The sequence below is a fragment of the Spermophilus citellus genome (genome assembly GCF_964194105.1).
Source record: "Spermophilus citellus genome assembly, chromosome: 18".
NCBI classification, from domain to species: Eukaryota; Metazoa; Chordata; class Mammalia; order Rodentia; family Sciuridae; genus Spermophilus; species Spermophilus citellus.
In genome coordinates this window covers 6,075,848-6,091,351 of record NC_138200.1, presented here as the reverse complement: position 1 = coordinate 6,091,351, position 15,504 = coordinate 6,075,848, and the positions used below count along the sequence as shown (strand labels likewise).

General features: G+C 48.9%; 1 protein-coding gene across 4 annotated transcripts; it reads right to left on the bottom strand.

Moving 5' to 3' along the window:
* Positions 1-10,967: 10,967 nt before the first annotated feature.
* On the bottom strand, positions 10,968-15,080 carry KLK4 (kallikrein related peptidase 4). Of its 4 annotated transcripts, none has more exons than XM_081275820.1 (6): positions 14,965-15,058; positions 13,839-13,910; positions 12,612-12,774; positions 12,001-12,251; positions 11,785-11,921; positions 10,968-11,260 (listed from the first exon to the last, which is right to left on the bottom strand). In XM_081275820.1, exons 2-6 carry the CDS (start codon positions 13,900-13,902, stop codon positions 11,108-11,110), a joined length of 768 nt encoding a protein of 255 aa, XP_081131946.1. In that variant the 5' UTR covers positions 13,903-13,910; positions 14,965-15,058; the 3' UTR covers positions 10,968-11,107. The 4 variants fall into 4 exon arrangements, with proteins under 4 accessions (XP_081131946.1, XP_081131944.1, XP_081131947.1 ...); XM_081275818.1 differs by lacking the exon at positions 14,965-15,058 and adding an exon at positions 14,373-14,644; XM_081275821.1 differs by lacking the exon at positions 13,839-13,910 and having other exon boundaries at positions 14,965-15,080.
* Between the last annotated feature and the right edge of the window lie 424 nt (positions 15,081-15,504).

Sequence of the window (15,504 nt, the reverse complement as noted above, 5' to 3'; positions counted from 1 at the left end):
TGGGGTCTGGGCTGCAGAGTAAACGGACGTCTGGAGCCGGGAGCTTGGGTCAAAGGTGCCATCTCAGGGAATATGGAGCCCAAAGTCAAGAGTCTGAATTTGCAGCTCAGGTCTTGACGTTGCAGATGAGGTGCTTTGTAGGCGGTCGCCTTGGCGAGTGTCTCTTGGAGACGCTGACTGGGTGGCCATGGGGTCTGGACTGCTGTGGCTCATGCTTCCTCCTCTAGGGGTTTGTGTGCGGGAAGCTCGGAGGTCCCAGCCTGGCCACGTTAGGAGGTGGAGCTAGTAACAGGTGGAGCTGAGTAAGGGGGACCGAGGCCCTGCCCTAGGGAGGGTTGAAGGTCGTTCTAAGGGGCCCCCACTGAGTTCTTTTCAAACAACCCTTCCGGCACTCGGCGACCCGCGTCCCCATGCCACCCCTCTCTAACACACTCCTGCCACCATGCCATCCTCCAGGGGGCCCTCTCCCGCAACAGAGCAGATGGGGCTGCCTGACTTTGGACTTTCTGCTTCCAAATCTGTGAGCTAAGTAAACCTCTCTCTCTGTCAACAAGATACCCAGCCTCAGCTACTTTGTTATAGCAATGGGAAAAAAATGGGTTGACACAGAGAGAAAGGCCTTCCTTCCCTTGCTTCCTGGGGTTGGACACGTTCACGTCCAACTAATGAGTCTATCACTGTCCCCTTGGAGATGAGCAGACTCTCCTTTCCTCGGAGCAAAGAACACCACAGGAATCAGGAATCATCATTTTGACATTATAAATGCCCTTGCCAGGCAGAGGAGGCTGGATATGGAGCCACTGGAGGCAAAGTTAGTGACTGAGTTCAAGTCTATTTTGTGAACCCAACGCAAGCAAAATGGCCTGTCCACCCATCCCTGAGGGTCTAGGAAATGTGTCTAATTTCTTTTTAAGATCATTAAATAGTTCAAAAATTAGAAAAACAAAAGAGTAGGCCTTCTCAAAATCACCAAAATTATTTTCTTTAAATATTTTGTTTATACCCCAAACAGAATTTTCATAATTTTGTAGATTTGGCTTTAATTATCTACTTAAATAATTTAAAATGATAATAGTTTTAAGATTTAAACAAATTAAAATTTATTAAAAACTAAAACTTATTTTTAATTATAAATCTATTATAATTTTTAAAATTTATAATTGCATTATTATAAATTGTAAATATTATTTTTAAATTAAATATACATTCACATGCTTGACTTTTATACAATGGACTTAATTAGTGAAGAAAATCATTGCAAATATTTTTATTAAAGCTGTTAACTGAGCTCAGGAGGCTGAGACAGGAGGACCACAAGTTCAAAGCCAGCCTCAGCAATTTAGCAAGACCTAAACAACTTAGTGAGACACTGTCTCAAAAATAATAAAAAGGGCTGGAGATGTGGCTCAGTGGTTAATCACCCCTGGGTTCAACCCCCAGTATCAGAACACAAAAAAGCCAAGCAAACCAAACAATAAAAAAACTGAAAAATCTGTAATGTAGGCAAAATAATTTTTTTCCTCCTCATGTGAGAAATAGAAAGTCTGGTGGTCTGTTTTCAAGAATATAGTATTTGACTTTAAAAGAAAAGTGACTTGGGATGTGAGAAAGGCGGTTGTCAGCAGAACAGAGGGAAAAGTCACAAGCAGGTATCACGGGAGTGTAAAAATTCACAGCCCCTTGTCAGACAGGAGGACAGATGGAAACCCCCCACACTGAGCTAAACTGTGTGTGTGTGCCAAAAGGCACTCAATCCAAGGGACCTTTCTGCCCCAGGAGACCAAGGTTGCTGGGGACCACTGAAGGTGTATTTCTTTAAATAACCCAACTGAAGACTGTGAAATGTAGGTGACCTTCCAGGAAGATTGTGCGCCATGGTACTCAGCCAGTGAGGAACCAGAGAGGGATCTCATGCTCTCTGGGATAAAATGCTGCTTGTAACCAATCTGGGTACAGGCACCTGGTCTCACAAGATGTCATTAAAGTCAAGCCTGCTTGTTCTGTGTGTCTCTTGGTCCATTTTTCAGGCTGGGACAGGTGAGTGTGTTTCTCACCTTAAGCGCCCAATACTCACCTAATACTCACTCTGTGACCAGATGTGCCATGTCCTCACATCAGCCAAACCTCTGACACCAGCAGAGTGTCCACCAGGAATTCAGTTCAGTTGAGAATTCTGACATGATGGGGAGTCGGGGGAGACCCCACAGCAGGGGGCTCAGTCCTCAGACTTGCCCAACTCCAGATGCCAGCCACAGTCCTAGGTTGTCACCTGCATTTTTTAATTCTTTGAGTTAGGGTCTCCTTGTGTGGCCCATGCTGACCTCAAGCTCTTGAGCTCCAGCAACCCTCCTGCCTCAGCCTCCCAAGTGCAGAGTCCACAGGCACTGCCACCACACCCGGGTTGGTCACCCGCACTTGTTATAAATCAGCAAACCTGACTCTCCCAGGCTCAGGACAGAGAGAGAGAGAGAGAGAGAGAGAGAGAGAGAGAGAGAGAGAAGGATAGAGGGGGAAAGGGATTATTCAGCCAGAGAGAGAGAGAGAGAGAGAGAGAGAGACACTGGAGCAGAGACTCAGGAACCAGGCAGGAACCCAGATGGCAAGATGGAGGCCAGAGTGACAGCAGGGCACAGGTGTCCCTCTGCTTCCACATCTCAGCTTCCTGATCTTGCTGGGGCTTATCAGCACCTCCCTGTCCCCTCGGGCTGATGGACGAATTCTTCTGGGGGCAAGTGCTGCAATCTCTGGTCCCTGGCTCTTTGGCCTACCTGGATCCCAGACCCAGATCAGGTGCCCTGAGCTCAGGCAGGTAAATAGCTTCTCCTCCAGATGGGAGCCGGGGCTGCCCCCACCTCCAGCCAACACGTCCCATCTCCAGGGCCTCCTCTGCACTGGGTCGCATTTACACTAGGGTCACCCTGTGGTCTGTCTAATGCTCATTAATATCCACGTGTTCTTCTTTCCTACTACAGTCATTTTTAGCTATGAATCTGGGGCATCTCACAAATTTTGATTATGCAACCTTTCCATTTATCCTTCAGGTCTAAGATGTTTTTAGGTTTCCTCTTTTCATCATGAATTATTTTAAAATCTCAACACGTGTGGGCATTATGTCCATGTGCGGGTTGAGTTCTTTGAAATATTCTTTTCCTCCAAAATTTTCCAGATTTTCCTTCTTCACGACAGCCTTTTCCACTGACAGTTCCAAACTATTCTTTGAGTTTTAACCATCAGACATTTCAGTTTTGGAGAAAGTGGCCTGTGTGCTACAAACTCTGCTCACCGACAGTTATGTTGGAATCTCACACATCTGTGTGGGGAACATGTTCATTTCTCTCTGCACACCTATCAATTTTCTATATTAATTTTGATAAGGTTATTTTTTAGGAATATTCAAGTATAGAATCATAAATTCAGTGTAAAGAAATTTTTATTACTTTGTAGCTACCCCCTTGGTGTCTAATAATGGTTCTAATATTAATGCCCAAGTCGATCAATTTAATAAAGGTATATTACCTTTCTTATGGGTACTATTTCTTGGTAAATCTTTTTTTCCTCTTTTGCTTTTAACTTTTCTATGTGCTTCTGGTGTGTCTCCTGTGAACAGGCTTTACAAAACTGAATTAATATGATAATGAATTCAGTCACTTGCATTTATTGTGATTACTGATATGTTGGATATAGGCTATCTCTTTTTTATACTTAGATTTTAATTTTAATGGATGCATAAAAAATGTGCATAGTTGGTGGGGTGCCATGAGATGTTTTGATGTGTGAACACAATATGTAATGTTCAAATCAGGGGAGACACACCTAGCCTCTCAAACATTTATCATTTCTTTAGAATGAAACATTCAAAATATTTTCTTCTAGCATATCAAAAAATTTACAGGGGCTGGGGATGTCGCTTACTTGGTAGAGTGTTTGCCTTGCATGCACAAGGTCCTTGGTTCAATCCCCAGCACCAAAAAAATAAATAAATAAATAAAAATAAAATCACAACACATCACCAATATCCATGTCCACCTTTCTGTGCTACACTAGAACTCCCTACTCCCGCCTACCTATCTTATCGAGCCTTGACCAACCTCCCCCAGCCTCCGTCCCCACTGCCTCCCCAGGCTTTGGTAAGCATTATTCTCCCAACCTCAGTAAGATCCACTTGTTAGGTTCCATCTGAGTGAGCTCACGTGCTACTTGTCTTTCTGTACCTGACTTACTTCCCTTGACATGATGGTCTCAAATGACAGAATTTTCCACACTTATCCTCTGGTTCATTGATTTTGTGTGTGTGTGTGTGTGTGTGTGTGTTTTCTTACATCATTTCCCCCTTTCTGTTTCTTTGGAATTTAAACCCTATCCGTTCTTCAGTGGTTACCCTTGATTTTTCTTATCATCCATATTCATCTTAGTCTAAAATGAATGCATTTTTTAGTGCCCACCTTCTTCCAAACAACCAAGCAACCAAGATCACAATAATTTTGATCAGCTCTCCCTACACTTGCAAGCTATTGTTTTCCAGTTTTGCTGGTTCAGTGAAAGAAAGGAAAACTTAACTCATGGAATCGTGGAAACCATGAGTGAGCCGAGTCCCGAGCAGCTGGACTCCTCCTCCTTCCACATGATCAGCCAGCACCCTGCGTGCCAGCAAGCAGGAACTTAACCACACAAAAAGCTGTTTTTCTCCTGTTAATGTCGAACTTTCCTATTGGAGGCCATAGTTTTCTTGGAAGGTTCTGTTTGCAGAACTCAGAGAAGTGTCAGCTGTGTGCAGCACGTGTGGTTTGGAACTTTCCCTCACCGTTTCCTCACAAGGTCTGTCTTGGAAAAGCGTTCACAGGTACAAGACAGAACACAGTCACACCCAGCCATCACCTTGCTTCACTGTGAACACCACTGTTTTTTTCTTTCTTAAATTGAGGAGAAATTAGATGACGTTTATCACATCCTCACAGCTGTGCCCTGGCCACCTCCCTGTGGCCTCCCTGTTGCTGCTGAGAAGTCAGCTGTCTTCCTAGTTGGGGCTTTTTTTGGGGTGACGTGTCCTTTCTCTCGCTGTAGTGTCTTCTTGTTGGAGTCCTCCGTAGTTTACTGCGTGTCTGGACAGGGATCTTGATTGTTTTCTTGCTCAGAATACACTAGGCTCCCTAGAGCTACGAGGCCCAGGAGTTTTATCGTCACTTTAAGAGTTGTTTTCTTCCCTTCCCTCTCTTCTCCCGTCTGGGGGTGTTCACTATGCCGCACATTCTGCTTTCCAAATATGTTAACACCTCTTTTATATTACCCGTCTTCTTTCCTCTCTCTGCGCTCTGAAGAAGTTATTCTATCATCTTCAATATTCTCTTCAGCTTTGTCAAATGTGTTTTGATAGATTTAAAAAGTTTTACAAGGATGTGTTTAATTTCTATAAGTTATATTTGTTCTTTCTTTAAGATTTGCTGAAAACATCTTGTTAATTAGATGTCAAATTTGTTCAAACCTCCCTGGTTCATGTTCTCCCCGCCCCCTCCGGTACTTGGGTTATGTGAATCATGATGTGCACAAAAACAGCTGCCTGCATTTGGTAGAGAGTCCTTTGTCTCTCCTCTTTGGGCACACACTTCCCACACTCGGTGTCCTCTGTTCTGAACACAGCAGCTCCACTTTCCACCATCTTTGAAGCCCTACCTTTGTTGAATGTTCTGCTCACCTCCAGGCGCGGTCGCTTTCCTTCTCTGATGTTTGCTGATTGTCTGCCTTGGTGGGAGTGCTGGGAGCCCACCCCAGGACTGGGGAAGACCCTCACCCAGAGGTCTGGGAAGCACCTCAGCCTAAGCTCCGGCTGCCACTGCCTTCCAGCTGCCCCAGGATCTCCTTTTCCCTGTAACACAGCCTCCCAATGGCTGGTGCCCTCTCTGGCTGTCCTGTCTCCTGCCTGAGTTTGAACTTGGGGTTCCCTCCCTGTCTTTTACTCTGCCAGCAGTGTCTCCCCGAAGTGTGTCTTTGCCAGGTATCAGTTTACAAGACCCAGAACCCACAGGTCAAGTTCTAACCTCCAGGCTCGGGATTGCATGGCTCTGACTTCAGACTTGATACCCTGATTCTGAACCTCATGTTCTAGCTCTGACATCCAAGCCTCAGCTCTGGGCTCCAGTCCCCAACCAAAATCCAGACCCCAGATTTCATGGCCCAGTGGACATCTGGGCCAACAGGGAGCCAGAGGCTGAACTCGGCTCCTGGGGTATACACAGGCCTACCCTCGACAGGCCTCGAAGGCCATGGGCAGGCCTTCACTTTAGGGTCACCTAAGCCTACCCCCATGAGGTACATTCTGTTAATGTCCCCATTGAAGGGACAGGGAAATTTATGATAAAGACTATTCTGGGGCTGGGGCTGTAGAGTGCTTGCCTACCATGTGTGAGGCACTGGGTTCGATCCTCAGCATCACATATAAATAAATAAAATAAAAGCATTCTGTCCATCTACAACTATAAAAAAAATTTTAAAATGAGTATTCCATATTGGTTGGTTGTAGATTTCTATATATACAAAGTATATGAGTATGTTAATATTATTCAGATATTCTATACCCTTATTTTTTCTTATTGTGGTAAAAATGTCCATAATATAAAGTTTGTCACTAACAAAATTTGGTATATTCATGACATTATGCCACCATTGTCACTATGAATTTCAGAATATTTTCATCACTCCAAAGGAAGCCTTGTACCCATGAGGAATCACTCAAGCTTAATTACTTTGTAGTCAGACAACACACTGAGTATACTATGACTTTTAATTTTGTGGAGACTTACTTCAAGTCTCAGTATCTGGTTCATTTTTCTTCTTTCTAAATTATAATTATGAACTCAAGTTACTCTGTGGGTTTCTCTGTGACCTTTCCATACATGCATGTGTCACCCCACCTAACGCCCCTCTTGCCCTCTCCTCTCTTCCCTCCACCCACTTCCCTTCCTCCATTAGTTTTTCTTCTACTTTTGGGTCATGTTCTCTTGTTGGTGCCCACAGGTGAGAGGAACGTGATGCTCGTCTTTCTGTGTCTGGCTTATTTCATTGTTAACACGACGATCTCCAGTTCCATCCATCTTCTTGCAAACAACATGATTTCATTCTCCTCTGTGGCTGAGTAATACTGTACGGTGTGTCTTTCCTTCATCCATCCATCTGCTGCAGGGGCACCTAGGCTGAGTCCATATCTTGGCGACTTTGGAGAGTGCTGCAATAAACAAGGGGATGTGGGCCCCTCATATCTGCTGGCTTCACTTCCTCTGGTATATACACAGGACTTACAGGGCTGCATGACTTGGGAGTTCTATTCTTTTTTTTTTTTTTTTTTTTTTGGTGGGGGGAGCCTCCACTCTGATTTCTCCATCTTTGCTGTACTAATTTACATCCCCACCAACCGTGGCTAAGTGTTCCTTTTCTCCAGTTCTCACCAGCATCTGTTATGTTTGGTTCTTTTTTTTTAATATTTATTTTTTTTAGTTGTAGTTGGACAGAATACCTTTATTCCATTCATTTATTTTTATGTGGTGCTGAGGATTGAACCCAGGTCCTCGAGCATGCTAAGCAAGTGCTCTGCCACTGAGCCACAATCCCAGCCCCTGGTTCTTCTGATAAGAGCTGCTCTGACTGGGGTTTAGAATCTCAGTGTCGTTTTCATTTGCATTTCCCTGATGGCTAAAGATGTCGAACCTTTTTTCATATATCTGTTGGCCATTTGTACTTCTTTTGAGAAGTACCCGTTCAGATTTTTAGCCCTTTTATGATTAGACTACTTGTACTTCTCTTGGTGACAGTTTGAGTTCTTTATGTATTGGGGATATTAATGCTCTGACAGATGTATAGCTTTGCAAATATTTTCTCCCATTCTCTTCACTTGGTGGATTGCTTCTTTTGTTGTACAGAAGCTTTTTAATTTGATATAATCCCACTTATCAATACTTCATTTTATTTCCTGAGCTATTAGAGTCCTTCCTATTCAGGAAATCTTTACATGTCCCTCTACCTGTTACTGTGACTCTAATATGTCTTGAAATCTGGTTATGTGATGGCTCTAGCATTGTTCTTTTTGCTCAGGATGGCTTTGACTATTCTAGGACTTCTGTGCATCCATATGAATTTTTTTATATACCAGAGATTGAACCTGGGGCACTTTACCATTGAGTCACATCCCAGGCCTTTTTAGAATTTTATTTTATTTTGAGACAGAGTTTCACTAAGCTGCTGAGCATCTTGCTGTGTCCCTGAGGCCTTGTGCTGTGTCTGACCTGAGTGGCTCACTTTCTCTGTAGATCTTGCAGGTGTGGGGACCCTCTGCAAGCCCAGGCAGGTGTGTTGTGGACAGCAGGAGGTGTGTTGTGGACAGCAGGGTGTGTGAGGTGCCCGCTGTGGTTTCTCTTCCACACTTGTCAGCGATGTGCTGTCTACAGGAGAACCAGAGCAGCCTGTGCTGGGCTGGCTTGGGGGTGTGGTGTCCCATAGCTGTCGTTTCTCTCTGTTGTTGCTATTGGGTGAGTGACCAGGTGTGGGAGTTCAGCCTCCCCGCCCCCCAGCTGTACCTGTGTGGGGCTAGGTGATCAGCTGGGGGGCTTTGATCTCCCCAGTTTTTTAAGTTGAAAGCTCTGCCAAGGTTTGAGTGGGAAAGACTGTCACTGAATTAGGTGTCATTTCTCTCAACTGGGCTGGGGGTGCACCTCAGTGGCAAAACACAGATCCCACCCTCCCATGCCCTGACCTCTCCCAGCTGCCTTTCCAATTTGGTTCTAAATGGAAATGACCTTTGTTCCGGTACCTGTCACAGACCAGCTGCCCACTGCGTGGTTTTCTATGACTTTGGCTTACATGCTCTATCCTGTAACCACACAGCTCTCAAGCCAGACTGGTATACTGGTATTTGCTGTGGCGTTCCAGAAAAACTTCAGGGACATTTGACTCAGCGCAGCAGCTCAGAGGAGACCTTCTCAAGATAGACCCCGGATGGCTGCACCACCAGTGCATGCTGGGAAGTGGGTGGGACTTCCCTAGTGCCTGTGTGCTGTGCAGATTTCAGGTCCACTGTTCAGGTGTGTGTGTGTGTGTGTGTGTGTGTGTGTGTGTGTGTGTAATTTCCAGTGTACAAATGCACGCCCCCATGTAACCTTCACTCCTGTAAAGTTATAGAAAATGTCAATCAACCCAGAAGGTTCCTCATGCTTCTTCCAGATCTGTTTGGAGACACACTGCCCCTCCCATCCCAGCAACTAGGCAACACTGATTAGCTTTGTTTGCTCCAGACTTTCCTGCAGTTGGAGTTGTAGGGTGTGTGATAGTTTGCATCTGACTTCTTTCACAGAAGGTGGTGATTTTGGGGTGCATCTGCATTGTTGCATACATCAACAGCCCATTTCCTTTTATTGCCAAGTGGTATTCTGTTGTTCAGACACGTCACCCTGGGCTCACCTCCTCGCCCTTTGATGGACACTTGCTCTGTTTCGAATTTGACTACTATAAACCAAACTACTATGAACATTCTTAGACAAGCGTATATTTTTTTTCATGTCTCTTCCATAAAAACTAGAAATAAAGTTGCTGCTCATGGAACAGATGCAAGTTAATCTTTCTAAGAATTTGCCAAACTACTTTCCAAAGTCGTGGTACCATCTTACACTGCCCCCAGCAAGGCACGGAAGTGCCAGCTGCCCTGCACTGACGGAGACCCGCTGCTGTCGTTCCTTTTAATTTCAGCCATCCCTGGAGTAGTGTTTTGAAAAGAGTCTGTGTCCTCCAGACCCTGAGCGTAACGTTCTGCAGATGCCCACTGGGTGAAGGGTTTATTCACACTGTTCAAATAATCTTTATCCTTATTCATTTTTATCTTGTTTGTTCTATCATTTTCTTTCGGTCACTTTAAAAATCCCCTTTGATGAGTTGGAATTTGTTGATTTAATTTTAGTGATCTCACTCCTTTCTATATTTGAGGATCTTTTAAAAGATTCATAAAAATTTGGATATCTCCTTATGGAGATAGATGTACAATGATTTATGAATACATCTTGAATATAAATTTTTATAGGCACATTCTTCCTGGTGTAATTTACCAACGAAGAGTCTAATAGCAGTTCCTCATATTCTAGGGGCCTGGGCTCACCCTCTCTGTCGCTCAGCCTTCCCCTCTCTCTGTTCCTAGGTCACCCCTGCTCTGTCCTTGGGTTCCCCTGCCTCTGTCCCTGGGTTTCCCCCTCTCTGTGTCTGGGTCCCCCTTTCTGTCCCCAGGTCTCTGCCTCTGTCCCTGGGTCCTCCCTCTGTATCCTTCCCACCAGCCTCCAGCAAGGGGTCCTGAAGTAGATACAAATCATGCATCCTTTTTTTTTTTTTTTTTTTTTTTTTTGGTACTGGGGATTGAACTCAGGGGCACTCGACCACTGACCCACATCCCCAGCTCTATTTTGTATTTTATTCAGAGACAGGTTCTCACTGAGTGACTTAGCACCTTGCTGTTGCTGAGGCTGGCTTTGAACTCATGATCCTCCTGCCTCAATCTCCCTAGCTGATGGGATTACAGGTGTGTGCCACCACATCCAGCAAACTTAACATGCAGCTAAGAAGACAAAAATGGAAAAAGGTAATCAAAACCAAATAGTTAAATGAAGCGAGAAATCACTTAAATCCACTGTTTGCTGACTTGGATTTTTAGGCACTGGACAACATTCACAGGACTGGTCTCTCTTAACCTCTCAGGTGCAGCTGCTCCCCCTGGAACCCTGTGGCCTCCTGTTCAAAGCTCCTGCTTGCCAGACGCAGAAACAAGACCAAGGGTGGAAAAGCTATTTGCTGGAATCCTTCAATGGGAAGAGAAGCAAGGAGGACACTTCCAACAGAACCCGGCTGCTCTCACACTTTACTCCGGGGCGGGGAAGGGGATCAAAGGGTGAAAACCAGCCTAATCCCCGGGAGGCTAGGAAACGCTGGGCTGATAAGGGCATTGCAGACAGGAAAAGATTCCGAATGGACTCCTGAGCTGAGGGAGGAGGGCTGGGTTCTGGACCTCTGGGCCACAGGGAGATGGTAACTAAGGTCCTGGGCTCCTGGGTGAGGGAGGCCAGTTCCGTGGGTCCAATCCCCAAGGCTAAATTGCCTGGATGGTTTTCTGTATCCAGTCAGTGAACTTGCAGAGGTTGGTGTAGACACTTGGCATGCCAGGCTGGCCACACTTGGCTTGTCCCAAAGACACGAGGCCCTGCAGAGACCTGTTGCAGACCAGGGGGCCCCCAGAGTCACCCTGTTATGGAGAGAAGGAGAGAGTCAGAATCCAAAACACTGAAGGTGGGGCTAGATGTGGGATCAGAGAGGAGCCCATGAGACTGAGAGACAAAGACAGAAACGACCAGCAACCCACCCTGGAAGTCTCTTGCAGGTCCCTGACCCCCTGCCTGCTCCCTGTGCCCAGAGTGCCCCCCCCCCCCCCCCCCCCCGCTTCCCTCGGGCTTGTTGTTGATCTGTCTCTCCTGTGTCTTCCCTGTGGGTTATTCCCCGTCTCTGAGCCTCTGCATCTCTCTGGATCTTGGGATTTCTCCTGTTTCTCACGTGCCTCCCTCCTGGAGTCTGTCTGGATCTCACTGGGCTCTTCTGTGTGTGCCTCCGCCTCCGGCTCTGTTTCTTTCTCTCCTCCTCTGCCTCTGTATTCTCCTTTGTACTTATTCCTGTTTCTTCCGATCTCTTTCCCTTTGTTCCCATCCCCCTGTCTCTACTCCTCACTGTACCTCCTGTCACCACTTCTCTGTCCCCCCCTGCGACATCTCTCACGTTGCAGGAGTCCCTCCGGTCCTGTCCTCCACCTGCGCAGAACATGCTGTGGTGGTACAGGGAGGTGTAGATCTCACTGCAGACCTTCTCGGACACCACCGAGACATTCGTGCACTGGAGCAGCGTGGGCAGCCTGCCTGGGACACAGAGCTCTGGGTCAGCCCCTCTGGTTGGGAGGGGGACCCCTCACAGAGGGCAGAGGTGGCACAGGCTCACCATTCTCCAGCAGACCCCAGCCAGAGACAAGGCAGGAATCCCCAGGTGTTGGGCATTGGGAAGTGATGCTGATCTTCCGAATGGTGTCCGACTCAGACACGGATTCCTTCAACTTTATGAGCATGAGGTCGTTGGCGAAGAAGGGATTGTTGTACTGGGGGTGCTGGATGGAGAGGAGGACCTCCATCATTCGGCTGCCTGGTTCTTGGTTGGCCTCAAGACTGTGCAGACCCAGACCCACGGTGTAGGAGCTGAGGACCAGGGGAGCAGGTTGAGTTCTGTGACGACTACCCTCCCACCCAGGCCGTCCCCACTCTAGGACCCACCCCATCTCCCTGCCAAGCACCGTGCTAGGAGTCACCTAACCGTGACCTCAAATCCTCATCCGCAACAACCAGGGATCAGAACCTGCCCGAAGCCTCGGGTGACCCAGTCCCAGGGCTCTCTGAATCTTCCCAAAGCAACATTGTGCGCGCCTGCCTTGCCCTACCCCTGGACTCCCTGGTTCCAGGCTTGGGTCCACGAGCCAGCACAGCTGTCGCCACAGATGCTGGGTCTGTTTGAGCCTCCTCCCCTGAGATAGCGACACACTCACCCCATCATGCACTCACTTCTGTAAACAGTGCGCGGCTGACAGCACCCACTGGGGATGCACGAGGACTCCCGAGCAGAAAAACTCATCTTCCTTGAACAGTGCCGCCTGCCAGGGCTGCGAGTGAGGGATGCAGTCCTCGCCGTTTATGATGTGGCTGCCGCCACTCCAGGCGTGGGAACCTGGAGGCGGAGTCAGGGCTGGGGGCCGGCCCAGGAGGAAAGCCCAAGGCTCCAGGGGTAGGGGAGTCCCAGTGAAGGGGCGTGGCCAGGGCCTCGGGGTGGGGCCAGGGGTTCAGGGGCGGGGCCGTGGCTGTGGGGCAGGTTTAGAAGGCAGGATCAGGGTTCCCGGGGTAGGGTCTGAGTGCAGGGGTGTGGTCAGAGTTTGGGGACAGAGTCAGAGGTCTTGGGGGAGGAGTCAGCGGCAGAAGGAGGGATCACTGTTTGGGGTGTGGCCTGCACGCAGTCTAGGCTGGAGGCAGGCTCCGGAGACTGGGCCCTTGCAGTCATGGATAGGGAGGGGAGCCATGGATAAGCTTCAGGGGTGGGGTCAGGGCTCACAGGGTGGGGTCAGATCCCTTGGGAGGAGGTCTAGGAGATGAGATCAGCTCATAAGGACAACGCATTTTTCAGAAGGGTTCCAGATTTGAGTCACTGACCCATCTCCAGGACCCACATAACATTCCTCTTCTGCAAACCAAGCCCTGTAACAGGAGTCTCCCAGCACAGCTGACCCTCACCCAGGTTGGGCACACACAGCCAGCTACTCAGGGAGTTGGTCACATTTTGTAATGCCCTGTCCATGCCTTCCGCCAGCCTTGCCTGGTCACACCCAGCCACAGTCACTTCACACAGAAACACCATCATAGTCCCTGCCGTGTGTGCCAGTGAATCTGAGGATTGGAGACCCAGGAAGCAGGCCCGGATCCTCAGCAATGGGTGACTCCAGAGGAGTCATCTCCAATGTAATGGCACCCTCCGCCTCCCCTGTGCCCATGGCATCCATACAACGTTGTCACTCTGCAGGCTATTCAGAGGCACAAGCTACCAAAGCCATTTACCCAATAACACACCACACACGCAATCACACTGCTACATGCACAGTCACCATGATGTGAGGAATTACCTATGTGTCCCACCACAGGGGCACACGGCCACATGGTCCTTTCACACAGCAGAGGAACACTAAATCACACCTGTACTGTAGCCCACACTGTGCCCTCAGGCAGTCACACACACTCAGATACCTGTGACCCCAAGGAGGAGGTACCCCAGGAACCAGCCCCAAGGGCTTCCTGCTGTGACCATCATGTCAGCACCTGGGAATGAGGAGGGGAATCTGGGGACCTTCAGAACAGACCTTCTCATCTCTCTCTTCCCTTCTGGGCCCCCTGGGATGTTACTGAACATCTACAGGCCCCTGCCCTGTTTGGGACTCAGAATGCAAAGAGAGATATTCAGAGACAGAGGGAGAAAGAGACAGAAAGTGGAGAGGAAGGTACAGAGAAAGTGTCCACCATCTATGAACAGGGAGAGGAGTGGGGAGGACCCTCAGGGACAGAGGCAAGATGCAGAGAGAGAGCCACAGAGACAGGGAAGTTAAGAATTTGATCAGAGTCAGCGACTTGGAGATGGAGACTCAGAGAATCAGAGAAGCAATTCTAACTAGAGAGAGCTAGTGAGAGACCTCTTTGGACAGGAGATGTAGAGAGGGCATCCTGAGGCTGAAAACAGCAGATGAAGACCACCAGGCTTGTAGGTGGGGACCAGGGGCTGCTTACCTGGCCACCTCTGGGCTCCTGGATTCTGTGGCTGGCCCGCCTCCTGCCTGCTTCCTCCCACAATGTCCCCCATGGGGCTTATAAGCTTCCTCAGCCTGCCCCCCCAGGGCACACATTCCAGAGGTCAGGTGCTGCGTGGGTCCTGCTCCAATCTCTCTGGCAGCCTTAGACCCCCAGGCAGGGGGTGGGGCAGCAAGGACCCAGATCCTGCCCAGACTCCCCACATCCCTTCTTTCTTTCTTAGTTATCTCTCTCCTTTCCTCTCTCCTCTCCCTCCTCTCTCTCACCTCTCTCCCCTCTCCCCTCTGCTCTCTTCTCTCTCTCTCTCTCTCTCTCTCTCTCCCCACCTCTCTCCCTCTCTCCTTCTCTTTCCCCACCCCAAAGCCAGCCTGCATCAATACTCCTTTTGGAACCTCGCCAGGGGACCCCACCTCTGTGAGCCTCAGTCTTCCCATCCCACCCGCTCCCAGCCTGGATCCCAACAAATACTGCAGGGAATGCCAAGTGCCCTGGGAGGCAGCGGGGGACAGGCTCCTGGTGAGCCCAGCTGTATGAAGCCTCGAATCCTTCCAACAGAAAAGAGCAATCGCACCTGTCTTGCCCCGAGCTGCCAGGCTTGGGTCACAGCCAAAAAGAGCTTGGCGCGATGGAGCGGAGAAGAGGCTCCCGAGCGAGGGAGAGGCCTGGCGCGGCGGGAGGAAGGCTGCAGACCAGCGGGCAGATCGCAGATCCTGCGGGGCTTTAAATGCTAGGGTTACTTTGGGTTTTATTTAAAGTGTGATGGATTTTAAGCACGAGGATAGAGGAAATGACATGCTCTTATTTACTTTAAACACACACCCTGCGTGGGGAATGAGTAAGGGGCGCGTGGGGGTGGGAGGAGGCAGCAGCCGGGCGGGGGCGGGGTGGGGGATGCTGCAGTCCAGGGCTCGCCTTCATTTTGCAGAGGGTCCAGCGTGCTGAGGGATGGGGGAAGGCGGGAGCGGGGAAGGAGCGCAGGGGACATCGAGGCTCTGTCCGGCGTTGCGCTGTGGGCGCGCGTGCTTGGGGACTCGGGCCAGAGGCGCGGGGCGGGGCCGGGCCCGGCACCCCTGGGGGGAGCTGCCCTTACCATCGAGGGGGTAGGCGGAGG

Bases quoted from the DNA above. Each gene is read 5' to 3' on its own strand.
- KLK4 (XM_081275818.1), bottom strand. From the start codon at position 14,445: ATGGGGGACATTGTGGGAGGAAGCAGGCAGGAGGCGGGCCAGCCACAG. The intron at 13,911-14,372 runs GTAAGCAGCCCC...CCTCATTCCCAG, and splicing joins AGGAGCCCAGAGGTGGCCAG to GTGCTGACATGATGGTCACA. The intron at 12,775-13,838 runs GTATCTGAGTGT...CTCCGCCTCCAG, and splicing joins CCTCCTCCTTGGGGTCACAG to GTTCCCACGCCTGGAGTGGC.